The sequence below is a fragment of the Colossoma macropomum genome, unplaced genomic scaffold, assembly GCF_904425465.1.
Source record: "Colossoma macropomum unplaced genomic scaffold, Colossoma_macropomum, whole genome shotgun sequence".
NCBI classification, from domain to species: domain Eukaryota; kingdom Metazoa; phylum Chordata; class Actinopteri; order Characiformes; family Serrasalmidae; genus Colossoma; species Colossoma macropomum.
In genome coordinates this window covers 34650319-34665015 of record NW_023494793.1, presented here as the reverse complement: position 1 = coordinate 34665015, position 14697 = coordinate 34650319, and the positions used below count along the sequence as shown (strand labels likewise).

General features: G+C 38.4%; 1 protein-coding gene across 1 annotated transcript; it reads left to right on the top strand.

Annotated features, from left to right (window-relative positions):
- Positions 1–474: 474 nt before the first annotated feature.
- si:dkey-8e10.3 (serine/threonine-protein kinase SBK1) lies at positions 475–10836 on the top strand. Its single transcript, XM_036579357.1, has 4 exons — positions 475–508; positions 3112–3288; positions 6011–6213; positions 9125–10836. Exons 2-4 carry the CDS (start codon positions 3120–3122, stop codon positions 9770–9772), a joined length of 1020 nt encoding a protein of 339 aa, XP_036435250.1. The 5' UTR covers positions 475–508; positions 3112–3119; the 3' UTR covers positions 9773–10836.
- The last annotated feature ends 3861 nt before the right edge of the window (positions 10837–14697 follow it).

Below are 14697 nucleotides of genomic sequence, written 5' to 3'. Positions count from 1 at the left end.
ATTAATTCAATAATCCTTTATATTAGCTTACAGAAAATCAATAATCTGATATGGCGCACATTTTTAAAGTAATGCTCCCAATCCTGCACCAGAGAAAACACGATTGATGCAATTTCTTATGTTTTGCTGCAAAATGTATGTTAGATAAAACTCTTACATTGATTAGGTGACTGTTCTTGAACTGTGAGTTTTGCACAAGCGTGCTCAGTATATGAGTTGTGCAGTCTGTCGTGTTTGTGCATGAGTGTGTGGAGGTACAGAGGAACATTTCTGAGGCCACTTTAGGTGCCTCCTCCACTCAGAGCTGTGCAGGAGCTCTCTGACTGAGCCTGAGTGCATTCAGCAGCTGAGAGGAGCAGAATGTTCAGCTACTGAGGCTTCAACTGTAGAGTTAGCGCCAGTCTGACTAGCCACTCCCCGATCTCTCACACACTAGAGAGAGAGAGAAACAGAGAGAGAGAAAGACCTCCTCACTCTGGCAATGATCACACACGCTGGACAGTGCAAGGTGGGACACTTTAGTCAGATCTGTGCATGTTTAAAGAGTGTGCATGTTGAAGCGTGTAGAACCGACTAATGCAATGCTGCTGTTGACTTTGATGAATTTGTTTTTTGCCTTTACTGTTTTAGTAGTTTTAATAGCCACCATTTTTGAATTTGGGGCAATTTGTGTGTTATGATTAATTTCAAAATAATACATTCATTTCTTTGTCATTGTTGATTTATATTGAGGCTGGTTTTACAGACAGAGGATCATTTCAAATACCAGTTATTTTCACATCTCATTTCACATATGAACTTATACAACTGGCCTTAATAGTTATTGTGCAGGGAATCTTTCTAAAACCATTACAGTAACAGTAGATTATTATTATTACTATAGTATTTTACATAGCAACAGTGATTCATTTGATATACATTTGTATGCAAAAGTTTGAACAACCCTGGTCAAATTGCATGTTTTGTTATTTTTTTTAAGTGAAAGTATGTTCACACATCATCTACAGGAATGAAACTTAATTATGCCATTTTCTGCAAATTCTATTTATTTGTTGTTTAACACGTCAAAAAATTAAACATAACATTTAAAATGTGCCACAACTTTTGCACAGGGCACATTTTATGTTTTTTTTTTCCAAACAGGGTCATTTCTGCAAATACACTGTAATTAAAATGCATTATAATGTGTGCTGTCTGTAGAGGATGCGTTAACTTATTTTCAAATTAACAAAACTTGTCATTCGACCAGACGTGTTCAAACTTTTACATACAACTCTATGACAGAATTTTTGTTTTCAATCATGTTGTTTTTGTTTTGCTCCATTACACATAATTTGCTTTATTAGGTAATTTTGACAGTGTGTCCTGCTTTACTCTGTATCCACTGCACTAGTTTGCATATTTGTAATTCACTGTTTTTGTAGTTTAGCACTTTATTAGCATTTCACTGCTGTCAGAACTAAAAATTATAACTTTACAGGAGAAGGATAAAACCTACTTTACTATCAGTGTAAGTCAATGGAACCAGACTTTTTTCCAAATAATTTTGGGACATTTCTTTTATTCCATTCATAATGAACTTTACACACAATGTAAAGAACAACAGGTATGTCAAAAACTGAAAAATGACAAAAATGTAGATATGAGGTTTCGTTCCAGCAGCAGCTGGTTTGATACAATGAATATTTTTCATATTTGATACCAATTTTGCCAAGCAGGGGTCAACATTGCTACTGCCCATACCCCTGGCCACAGCACTGCACATTTTGGCCACTAAAAATGCAGAGCCAGTTTAAAAAGGCAACACTGTTTTTTAGGTACTGAAGCATGCAAACACAGTGTATACACAACAAACATACTTCTATAATTTTGGCCCCAAATTCTTCATTTTGGCTACAATATTCATTTTCCTTGAGCAGTGCAAACTTTTATATCTGTCCACCCGTGTTGCCAGGAAAAATCTAATTTGGTCTCAGGTGTGTCCCCTGTATAAGTCGTTCTCCTATACACTTACATTATTATTATTTTTTTTTGATGAAGAACAATATCTAGTTTCTTGAGTGTATAGCATACCTGCTTTGCTGTGCTGGAATGGTTCAATTGTGGTCTTATTTTCTTACTTTCCAATGCCCAAATATTCACTAACCCCTCTCTATTGGTTCTGATGGAGGAGGCTGTACCGTACAGTTGTTTAAAATGGGGCTACTGCTGCTGTTTAAACACAGTGGTCTTAGTTTGAGTTAGAGAATAAGTGTGGTGAGAGTCTCCAGGCGGAATAAGTGAGTGGAGGGTCAGTAATCTAATGGAGAGATAGTAGAGCGAAGGTCTGAGAGGTGTTGAGTGACTTTAAAAGCAGTTGACGTCCTGCTCTCGCTCAGCGAGGCCGTCGAGGACAGCGTGCTGGTTAAAGGAACAGAGAGTTTGTTTTGAAATAGAAGCAGCAGGTAGTAAAGCAGGGGTGATTATTTAATGCTAGTCTTTGTTTTTAATCCCTAAAAATACTCAATATTTAATACAAATTCAATGAAAATGTCATGAAAATTTGTGCAGCAAGCAGTTTCCTGTGTTCTCTGCTAAACCGACAATTTATTTTTAAAATATTGATACTGATTTTTTGGGGGGGGGGTCGCTCTGTATACTGAAAATAAATGTCTTGATTTTTTAGTGTGTCTATTTTTATAACACTTTAACTCTTTTTCCTACATTTTTTATTATCTTCACTTCTTATAAATGCTTTCTTATTTGTACTAAGCATTATAATATTATTTATGCCCAATTTATTCTGCAAGAAAATATAATTTGATTATTAATTTTATTACTGCTGCGAGACAAAGCAAACATCAAACAATCATTTTATGAATGAATTATTCTCTCCAGTAATTTTATATGGTATTTTTATGCTTCCATTAACAAATCTAACAAAACATCCATTCACAAATAAACTTCATTTCCATTTCAAATTCTATATATTTTCACATTTCTAGATCTGCCTTGTTCTAAAAATTTATTAATTTAGTGAGCAGACTGGAAATTTCTTAGCTGGTCATTTTCAGAGAGTTAAGAGAAATTAAGCATTAAACAATGGCTTTTGTTCTCTGTATGTGATTGCAGACATTGGGATGATTGAGCTGGGCTCAGTGGCTGAGGGCAGCAGCCCTATTGAGGAGCTGATGGAGCTGACCGCGCAGAGCCTGTGTCAGCTGAATATCAAAGAGCACTTCAACGTGATTAAGGAGATCGGCCGGGGCAAGTACGGCCGGGTGCTGCTGGTCACTCATCGCTGCCGAGGTACGTCTCACGGTGGGACCAAACTCTGTAAAATGAGCACAGTTTTCTTCTTTTTTGTTTAAGTGACCGACAAATAAGTAATTAGCAGTGCTTCTTGTGAATCAGTTAAAAATAAACCATGTTTTTTTATGTATTAAAAAGGTCTCGTTCTGTCAAAGAAATAATGAGTACCAAAGTAAAAGTAGCCTAGTAAAAGTATCTTTGAATAAAACATGATCAAGTCAGAATAGTCCTCGAGCTCGAGAACCCCAGTGGAACTTAATACATCCAGCATCTATCAGCATCAGAAGTGAAGTTTGTTAAACTCTTCTCTTTTGGGGATTCGTTTGGTCTTTAAACAAAATGCTAAAGTTCTGAAGTGAAAGGTTTGGGCAAAGATAAACAAATTTAAATTAAACCCAGCGAAGTAATTAGTACCTAAATGTGAATAGCTAAAGTGGAACTGGGTAAATAGCAGATTAGGTTCCTAACATTATCATTTAAATACTAAGAAAAGTACAAAGTAAGCAAAAAAAGTAAATGCAACTATTTACTGGTTACACAATACTGACATTTATTAAATCACCTATTAACTGTAATCTAACTGTCACATGGGAGGCATAAAGGCAAGAACCCTCTGCTGCGTTCCTCTCTCCAATGCTTGAAGTCCTTTACCCAGAGCATGGGAACATCTTGAGTAGGTACATTACTGGAAATTTTAAACAAGATTCAAACTACACACTAAAGCCACCCCCCAAAAGGAAGAGAATATCGCTGCTGTCGGAACAAAACCTCGTATCTCCAAAATGATAATTTTACAGGAGAAGGAAAAAAACTTCTTTACGTTTAATGTAAGTCAATGGAACCAGACTTTTTTCCAAGTCATTTTTGGTCATTTCTTTTGGTCCATTCATCATGAAATTTACACACAATATAAAGAACAACAGGCATTTTCAAATTATGTCAAAAACCGAAAAACGATAAAAAAGAAGATGCAAGGTTTTGTTCCGACAGCAGCGATATGCTAATGTTGTGTTTGGACGGTCCTACTAAACCAAGTGCATTGCCCTCAAAGTTGGATGACAAGCAGTACATTTCTCTGTTCTGTGCAAGTTCTATGTTATTTAGTTTACGAGTTTGTGTTCAAGTGGTGCCAGAGAAAGCACTGGCAATATCTCACTAGCCAGAACGTTCTCTTATGCCACTTGAAATAGAAGACCAAGCTGGCATTGGCCTGTACGTATTGTTCACAAGATAAATATACCAGTTGCTGTTCTGATAGTTGCAATGATAATGTGACAATTTTGACTTTGAGTAAAAAAAAGCATCCAAATGGACCAGCAGACAAACAAAAGATGGCGCATCCAATTATAAAGAGAAAAGGCAAATTGGGACAGCATTGCCTGCATGTAAAGTCAGAAAACTGTCATGTCTCCAAATAACTACCAGATGTGTAGCAATCAGTAAAAATGGCAGGACTGGATCAGTGACATTGCTCACTGCAAAAAAATATATTGTTGGTTGTTCACTACAGTTCGGCTTAATGTTAGAATCCTTCATGAACATTACGAAGATATTAATGTGTTATTAACAGATTTACCCTTAACTTGGTCGGCTACTCTGTTTTCCAGCATGTTCATGTGGTATCAGAGTAAGTACAGGCTGGTGATGTTACAGCTGGTACATTCAGGCAACACGTAACTTTCCTTAGTCCACCAGTATTTTCACCTTTGTCAGCTATTTGAGTGCAACTTCCTTGTAATAAATCTGGAAATTCATTTTCAAACGAGGACCACCTGAATGCACCGGTATACCAAATAAACTGAACCCACTCAGGTGGATACAATTAATCTACTGGGCAAAACTGGGACTGGCTTGAACTGACGTGGTGGGACAAACATGAGGCTAACTGTGGAGCTTTTACAGTACACTCTTAAAAAAAGATGGTTCTTCAAGGGTTCTTGATTAAAGAAAATGGTTCTATATGGAACCATGAGCACTCAAATAACCCTTTGCATGAATGAAGCGTTCTTTGTATATGGAAAGGATTCTTTGGATTGATGCAGAATGTGTTGTAGATGAAAAAAGGGTTCTATATAGCATCAAAAAAGGGTTTTTCTACTATTACACTGTCAAGGTTGTTACAATAAAAGAACCTTTTTTGGCGCTATATAGAACCCTTTTTGAAACGGTTCTATTTAGAACCATCTGCAGCACATTCTCCATCAATCTGAAGAACTCTTTTACAATGCAAAGAAGAATTTAATCATAGAAAAGAAATTCTTTGAATTCTTTGCGTTCTTTGAGTGTTCATTGTTCTATATAGAACCATTATCTTTATCCACATTATCCACAAAATTCACATATTCCCATGATATCATTCAAACAACTGCAAAAGCTTTGTTCAGATATACTTCATATACTGAATACTTCACTGATCATTTTGTGCTGTACTGTGTTATTGTTTGATATGCAGCCCTCAAATCCTGAAACAGTAGATCGGTTCCATCTGTGCCCTATCAGTAAGAATTGTGATCAAAGTGTATAGTATTTTATTGTAGTGACATTTAAAGCTATAACGTGCCATTCCCATGAAATGGTATCAGGCAGTTTTAAAGCCCGGTGTCGAATAAAAAGTCACAATCCTTTGTTGAAATTTATGTGTCTCTGGAGATGTTTGTTTAAGTGTGTGATGCTTGATCCTGTCCTCTCTTGTTTCTTTTACTTGGCGCGCGTTCTGCAGGGACGCCCATGGCTCTGAAAGTTCTGCCCAAAGCGTCCACCAAGCTGAAGGGCTTCCTGCGTGAATACTGTATCTCCCTGCACCTGTCCCACCATCCATGCATTGTGGGCCTGTTTGGAATTGCCTTTCAGTCAGACGAGCACTATGGGTTCGCTCAGGAGCTGGTGGTCGGACGAGACCTGTTTGCGGTCATCCAGCCTCGGGTCAGTCTTCCCAAAGAACACGCAGTAACTCCACACAGAACATGCAGTAATACCATGCACATGCAGAAGTACTTTCACAATGATTTATATAAAATACTTCATCTCTGTTCGTCTCTGTTCCTACACCCCACACAAACCACCTCTGAGATGCACTTCTAAAATTTGCACACAAGCTCTTTTGGAACAGTGTACTCTGAAACAAAAATAGAACTCTTTAGCAATTCAGCTCATCATGTTTGGAGACAGAAGGGTTGCATGTATAATGCCAAGGACACCATAACCACAGTGAAGTACGAAGGTGGGAGCATCACAACATGCGGCTACTTGACAAATGTTACCAGGGCTTTACATGTAATCAAAGGAAACATAAATGTAGAGAAGTACTGCGACATATTAGAGGAGAATTTAATCTCATAGGCTAAAATAATTCAAGACTGGTTTCTAGAACAGAAGGTGAAAGTGCTGGCATGGCCAATCCCCTGACTTAAATACCTTTGACAGTTTAAGGAGGATTTTGAAATTGCAAGTCCATCAGGGGGCCATCATAACTTCGAGGAACTGAAGAGGAATGGGCTAAAATTGCACCATAATGCTGGAAAAGCTTATTATTTCTTACCATACACATCTTAAAGCTATAATCGCCAATAACGGCTTTGCTTGTTGTGTCTAAATACTTTTTTCCTAATCAATTTTGTTTGCTAGGCTTCTTTGTTTATGCTTCTGAATACACAGTATTTTGTTCATATTTATGAGTAGAAGGTCAAAAGACATTACATGAATAAATATGGTGTGGATGTAAGCACTGGAAGTATGTTAAATAACAAAAAGAAAAGTATTTTATTAATTTTTGAAGATTAAGATTCTGAATAGAGATAATTGAGAAGCATTTGCTTCTGGAATTTGCTGTAACAGTACTATTTCAGCTGCCTGTCTAAATATGGGATCAGCAGGTCTGTCCACTTTTTACTTAAAAAAACAGTCATACAAAGGAGCTAATGCTGAAGCTAACAGGTTTCATTTTAGAAGAAAGGCAGTCATCAACCTCCGCATGAGTTAACTTTCTTGTAAGTTGGTGGATCAGTAGATGATGTGCCAACATTTTGGCGTGTTGATGACATTGAGAACAGGGTGATATACTGTCTAATGTCAAGTATCATAGTTAGCCTAGCTGCACTACTTTAGACTTTAAACCGATCACCATCACCTCTGAGCTATCAACTGTGATCAGAGAGCCTTGTAGAGGTCTGTCTCACAGCACTAAAGTTCCACCTCAGTAAAATGTGTCTCACTTGGATACTTTTTGCGTTAAAATAACATATAAATGTACAATGTTATAAATAACAGAAATGCCATGTTTAGCTACAAAGCCACATTAGCTACGCCATTAATGTAAACCCACTACTTTGGTTAATCAAATGACTACTGGTGATGTTATCAGCTATAATCCACTGATTTTGCATTTAAATCTATTACACTATGTAACTGAATTATATAACTAAAAATATCCTAATATAAACAACGGATTTGAAGATGAGTAACATGACTAGGATACTCAACATTTTGCAGTTGTACCTGATTTGTCAGTGTATTTAACTGTTTATTTAGCTGATGTTTCCATAGTTTACATTTTGACTTGATGTGCAGACCTTTGATCACTTCATAACTGTCATCGCACAACTTCACAGTACTGTAAATACAGTGTCAGGTTCAGGATGTCATTGGACGAGAATAGGCCTACTGTCAGCGTAAATATTAAGTACACTACAGGCCTGGTAGGTGGGGGAGGGGGTGGATTTAAAGCGCAATTTTTCAGTAAGGCTGGATAGCTTCAGCCCAAAGTTAAAGACTGTCCAGTAGGAATGTCTATTCTGTGTTATCCTATAGGACAGGCTTGACTTTAGGCTCAAGTTATCTGGCTAACTGAGAAGTAAGATTTTCAGCATTGAGTAATCATGTCTCAGACAGGTTCGATGGAAGAAGGCTTGCAGAGAACGCTCAGCACATTTCAGCAATGTGTGTATGTACTGGGAGGAACTCTCGGAAGGGGTCAGCGCGTGAATCGTAGAGCCATGCAGCTGCCCAGCTTCCTTTCAGCACCAGCACAAGCCTGTTGGCTCAGTGGACTTCTATGAAACATTAAACTCCACACATAAAAGATTTAAGGCACAACAACACTACAGGAGTCTCACACCCCAGAGGAGCCTCTTCATATTAGAATTCCTCCTGCTAAGATGTGAGATGTTGTGAGAAGATAAGCCCTAGGCCAGAAGAAACTGAGGCATAGCCACGTGCTGATGCCTACAGAGATGCTCAGGAATGGTCATAACACATGTTTTGGTCTTTTGCATTGCAATTTGCACGTCACTGCCAAAAAAACCCTAAAACTATTTTTTACATTTTTATTTTTCTACAAAGTTTGGAATGGACCAATAAAAATGGTCCAAAATTATTTAGAAAAAAAAAATTATGACATTAATTTGCATTACATTAAACATTACAGTACTAAGGACAGCGATGATATGCATGTCTCTTTAGGCCAATGCCTTTCAACAAATTACCATTTTAAGCTTTGCTAGAAAGAAAGTTTAAGCTTAAAAAAGTGAAGTAGACAAGACGTTATGTTGTTTTTCCCAAGAAAACATTATCTGCATAATCAAAAATCCAGAATGATTCATTAATTGAGGAGTACACAATCAGTAAGAGTAACAGAATGTTTGGATTTGGGTTTTGGTTCACTGGAACCAGGCATGATCCGAGTTTATACATAATGCTGCCAACAATAAATGGTGAAAATCCATAAAACGTCCCTTTTGATTTCTTTACAATGTACAAGGTTACCTAACAACACTCTGTATGTACCTCTGGTAAAATACTCCAGTGGTTTTATAGGAGTTTTGCTTTCTTCTGGCAGGTGGGCATCCCAGAGTGTGCAGTGAAGCGTTGCGCTGTCCAGGTGGCCAGTGCTCTGGAGTTCATCCACCAGCTGGGCCTGGTTCACCGTGACATTAAACCCGAGAATGTGCTTCTGCTGGACAGCCACTGCTGGAGGGTCAAGCTGGCTGATTTTGGCCTGACCCAGAAACAGGGCACCCTCATCCGCTTCATCAAGGGCACACTGCCCTACATGCCCCCGGAGCTGTGTGCCATGGTCCTGGAGGATGGTCAGGAAGAGGTAAAGGCCCCCCCGCTTAGTGTACAGCCTAGCCTGGACACCTGGGCCTTCGGAGTGCTGCTTTTCTGCATCCTCACAGGCTTCTTCCCCTGGGATCGCTGCATGGACACCGACGACTTCTATCAGGAGTTTGCTGACTGGCGGCAGGACCCGGAGAAGACCCCAGTTCCCTCGCAGTGGAAGCGGTTCACACCAACATGTATGAAGATGTTTGCGAGGCTGCTAGCACTGGATGCTAATGAAAGGTGCTTGCCAGAAGAGGTCAAGGGGTTTGTGGGTAAAGAGTGGGTAAGGTCACAGGGCCTGAATGGACTGACAGAGGACAGTGAGAAAATTAGCACCACGTCAGCTCTGAGCCCCTGTAAAAGCAGCCCAGCGCTGCAGTAGTGCTGTCATGTGACAACTGGTGAGAGGTTTAAGAATTCTGCTAACCCAAAAAGCTAACATGGTTAAGACAGATGGCCAGTGGGGCTTCCAGTTACCCTGTAAATGAAGTACTAAATCATGCTGTCTAGTTTTCATTTACTGCTAGCTGTATTAGTAAATTTGTGTTGAAGTGTCCTAAAAGCTAACAAGCTAACAGTGAGGTTTTCAAGCTGAGAACTGAAAGTTAAATGGGGTGATGAGGGATCAATATTTCTCTTTATAGAATTATTTCAAGCAAAAATGCTAACATTGTCAATAAGGCTGACAAACAGGGTTCTTTTTAAGGAAGACAGATCGGCCAGTTAGCATGTAAATGACAGCCCTTTGGTTTTCATTGACTGCTAAGTACATTAGCATATTGTACTCTATGAAAATTTTATTAAGATGCTAACAAGCTAATCTCTAAGGAAACTAAGGACTAAGATGGGACAAAGTAGGGATGAGAGGTTCAAGAATTTTTTTTTATAGAAAAATTTCTCATATAAATGCTTGCATTAAGCATTGAGGTTTAGTTAGACTGCAAATTTGAATTAATGTTAAATGGATGTAATGAATTTAAAAAAAAATTAATTGATTAATTAGTTACATTTTTTAGTTAAAACATCTTTTTTTGTTGAAATTTACAGTGTAAATGTAACTTATCCCAGAGTTTTCATTCACTGCTAGCTACATTAGCATCTTTGAGGTGAAGTATTCCATTAAGAAGCTACCAAACTAACAAAGACCGGTGGGGAAAGTGTATGTCTAGACTGGTGGGAGGTAATATGTATGTCTAGGTTTATAATCCACTGGGCGGGAAGAGACTCTGGGAGTCTGTTTGCAGTGTGCTCATATCACTCTGTACAATTTCATCACTGTTGTACGTTCATATATGCTCCTATATATGTACATATATTAACAGTATTTTGCCTTTAGGACATGAATTGAAGGAACGGTTTGTAAATTAGATTTAGATCATCATTGTATAGGTATGCTTGGTTTTCGCTGTTGGACTCATAGAGTGTTGTAGCACCAGAATGGCCTACCTCTACTAATGAACTTATAATGTGTTTGCGGTGTTATCACATTGATGCATCTTTTGGCAATGAGAAATCTTAAATTCTATGTAAATTTTACTGTAAATTGAAAATGTTTAAGGGTAAAATAGCAACATGAAACATGCTAATTTACATTTATGGCATTTGGCAGACACTCTTACCCAGAGCGACTTAAAATTTGATCATTTTACACAGGTAGGCGAAGGTAGTGTTAGGAGTCTTGCCCAAGGACTCTTATTGGTATAGTGTAGGGTGCTTACCCAGGTGGGGTTTGAACCCCAGCCTACAGTGTAGAAGGCAGAGGTGTTACTCACTACACTTTACCTATAAGCATGGACTGTTGTCGCAACAGATGTAATGGTGGAAAGCTTCTAAAACCTTTACTTCTCTCAGTTTGTGTAAGAAATGACTGCACTTTGAAGCTTTAAAGGTTGACCCTAACAGGTTATGGCCTTTGTAAGAAATATAATAAATACATAAATCAACTCCTCGGCTACTTTTTTCATGCTGTTGAAGGCTGCTTTGATCTGCTTTGAAGTGGAAGTCATCTATGGCACACACACACATACTTAGTGCCTCCAGCCTTCACCCTCTCTCAGTGAATAATCTCTTGGCATCTGCTGCAGCTGGCAGGCCAGTGACGGACAGTATGCTGGTGTTTGTTGGGATCTGGCGCTGATGCGGTTGTCCCACCAAGGGGCTTGTGTGTCCTGCAGGCCTGGGGCCCATTTGGCCGAGAGCCCCAGCCCAACAGCTCCCCGTGCTTTGCAGCATATTTAGAGTGTTACGCCGACTAGTATTGGGTTTCTACTGTCCCCCTGGGGGGTCTGATCTTACAGTACCTCATGATGGGGCTGCATTAATATTCTGTGTGACATATAAGCCACAAGTGAAAAGTTTTACACCTATGCGGGCAATACATAAATCAACCTCTTGACTGTTTTAAAGGCCGTAGCTATAGATCTGTGGTAAACCTAACAGCCAAACACTAAGAGGCAGCTGCGTGCATGAGATTTGTTTTAGTTTTGCCTCAGATTCTGTTTCAACAGCCTGTAAATAGGCAGCTTCATAACATCCCATAACATGTGCTTTAACTTTTCAACAGACCCAGCTCATGTCTGTAGACGGTACGTAACAATGCATGTCTTCCTAGTAAACATGGCGATATACAGTGTCCATTCCAGGAACGTTCTTTCCAGGCGACATCAAACTGAGATGGGATGAAGTCATCACCAAACACTCGGCCGCAGCTGTTCTAATTGGTGCTTAACAGATACACTATCTGAAGCTAATGCTAGATTACTATGACGCTAATGACTGCCTCATCCTCTTAGAATTCAGCCAGAGAGGCATTAGTAAATATGAACTTCATATAGCTGCGTATATATTACCTGTGGAGTGTTAGCACGATAGCCGAGCCTGGAGCAATAAGCAATCATTCAAGCTTTAGTTGTTTTTAAATAAAACCTCATGCAAAGTCAATTAACCACTATGCATTCATTAATTTGATGTCCACGTTTATATCCAGTTATAGCATGCATTTTCACATTTTTTACAAAAGCAGCCTGGCATTTTGCAATTAAACATCAATGGCAGCAATGTGCAGTTATCTATACTTCAGAATCAAAATTAAATAAAGCAATAATCATAAGAAGCCATATGTTACAGTGATTTTACCATCGGATGAAGCAGCACAAATATGTCTTACAATGTAAAATATGATACACTCCTGTTTAATAAATTGTTAATTTAGTTTTATTGATAACCACTATTGACATTCTATCATCAAACATTCTCGTTCCTTTGCAGTAAGTTATGATTAGAAGAAATATAACAATACATGTTTACCAGTGTGGAACGCTCAGAAAAGGTCTAATGATTTCAACGAACTAAATGTTTCAGTTCATGTTTGTTTCATAGAGTCTTCATTCTTGTTGTGTTTTAACTTGTTATATTTTAATTAAATAAACAAACAGAAAGTTGCCCACTCAACATTTTTTTCCCTGAGATGTCTTGGTAAATACAGCCAACAGATCTCTCTCTTTGATTATGCCTTCAGGAGCTTAACAGAAGGCCTTACACACTAGATTAACTCCTTTTCACAGTAGCCATGAAACACAATATCTGCCTGTTTTGGACGTCGCTAAATTTTGCACTATGAATTTTTGGCTGCAGTAATGTGACGGAATTTATTTTGATGGAAATCTGTATGATTTACAAAACTAGAACCCAACTGTATTTTCATCTTAGTAGGTGAGTAATGAATGTTTTAATTGTGTTGAAATGCTTTCTTATCATCTTTGTGGAGAGGTGTGAATTGTTTTCATTGTCTCCCCTCCCCTTTCACCCCTTATTCCTTCCTAACAGTTCAACACACAACAAAACAGTTATGGGAAAAAAATGTATTTGATCATATTAATCTGAAATATCTGAGTCAATTTCCGTTCCACCAGTGGAATGGCCTGAAGAAAGAGGTTACCTACCAGTGTAATTATAAAGTGACAGAGGACTCAAATTTTTGATGCGCAACAGGCGGAACCAATTTTGTGAAAATGCCATCCCATGTCTTTTGGAAGTCTTCCATGCATAAAATCTCCCACACCAATTTCATATCATGATTGTAGGGTAAAACAGAAAGTGGCATCACATGTTGGGCTGTGGTAGAAAAAAATAACTAACTAGCACTGTGTGCAGCAGTGCTCAGCAAAGCAGCTAATCTCATAAGAGAAGCTTTGTTTGCTGTCCACCCAAATTCATGTTTGCTGTTATTTATTTTTGAATTTAATTAAGTTACTTCTGTTACTTTTAGTTAGGTTTTTAATATTTTTCCATGTTTTGTAGCACTGATTGGCAAGACAGTTATAGCCAGTAATAGATACATGCATAACAATTATGCTTAGTATTGCATGTTGCTTTGCATGTTTTCATGTGTGTGAGCACAGCTAAGACCAGTTCTACTTATATCTAAGCTTTGGTTGGTGCAAGAGGTGTAAAGTCCTCTCAGAAAATGGTCTTGGAAATTGAAAATGGCTACAAAGTGTCTTAGTCAAGGCAGACAAACCTTTCCCAGGATTCAGTTCTTTGTCAGAAATAGAAGCAGAAACTCTATGCCAGGGCTCTTTACTGAAACAGTCACTGAAACTGCTTCACACAAAGTAAAATATATCTTAAGGTTTGTTGCAAGCTAAAAAATGAAGGTATTTTACAAGCTTCAAATTATTCTAGAACATTCTAACAGAAGCGTTAGTTCAGTGCTAACATACTCTTAGAAAACTCATAGGGTGCTAACAGAAATGAGCATTTGCAAAGATTTTTTTTCTCTTTTTTCTTAATATTTTTTTTAAGGCCCAAACTGAAGGCCAAGTTCTAACAGTCCCAGTTCCCTGCTGGTATCTACATACTGATGTTTTATAATTACTTGGCACATTTACATACAATTCAGTTGATCTGTGCATATTTTATCAAATAGTTCACAATGGCTTCAAATGTGCCTCAGCCAAACAGATTTTAGAACCAGAACTAACTATTTTAGAAGGCGGCTTACACTAAGACCACAAAAAGGCTGCTTGTGGAGTGATGAATCATGAGGTTTTGCACTTGGGACAACAGCTGAAGTGACATCACACAACGGTCCTCTGCTCTTCACTGTGTCTTGTGTGTAAAATGGAAACAAAACAATAGCGAGATTATCACGTAACTGGTTAACCTTCCAAATTACATCACTCTTCCCGATCTCCCAGCAGGCTTTGGGAGAGATTCAGTGGTCCAGAAGCTTGCTGAGAGGAGGGATCCCGTTTGACTGATAACGACACGGCCTCCTACTCATAAATCTTCACTGTTATGCTTTGT

Coding starts and splice junctions, on each gene's coding strand:
- si:dkey-8e10.3 (XM_036579357.1), top strand. CDS start 3,120: ATGATTGAGCTGGGCTCAGTGGCTGAGGGCAGCAGCCCTATTGAGGAG. Junction 3,289..6,010: donor GGTCACTCATCGCTGCCGAG/GTACGTCTCACG, acceptor CGCGTTCTGCAG/GGACGCCCATGGCTCTGAAA. Junction 6,214..9,124: donor TTGCGGTCATCCAGCCTCGG/GTCAGTCTTCCC, acceptor TTCTTCTGGCAG/GTGGGCATCCCAGAGTGTGC.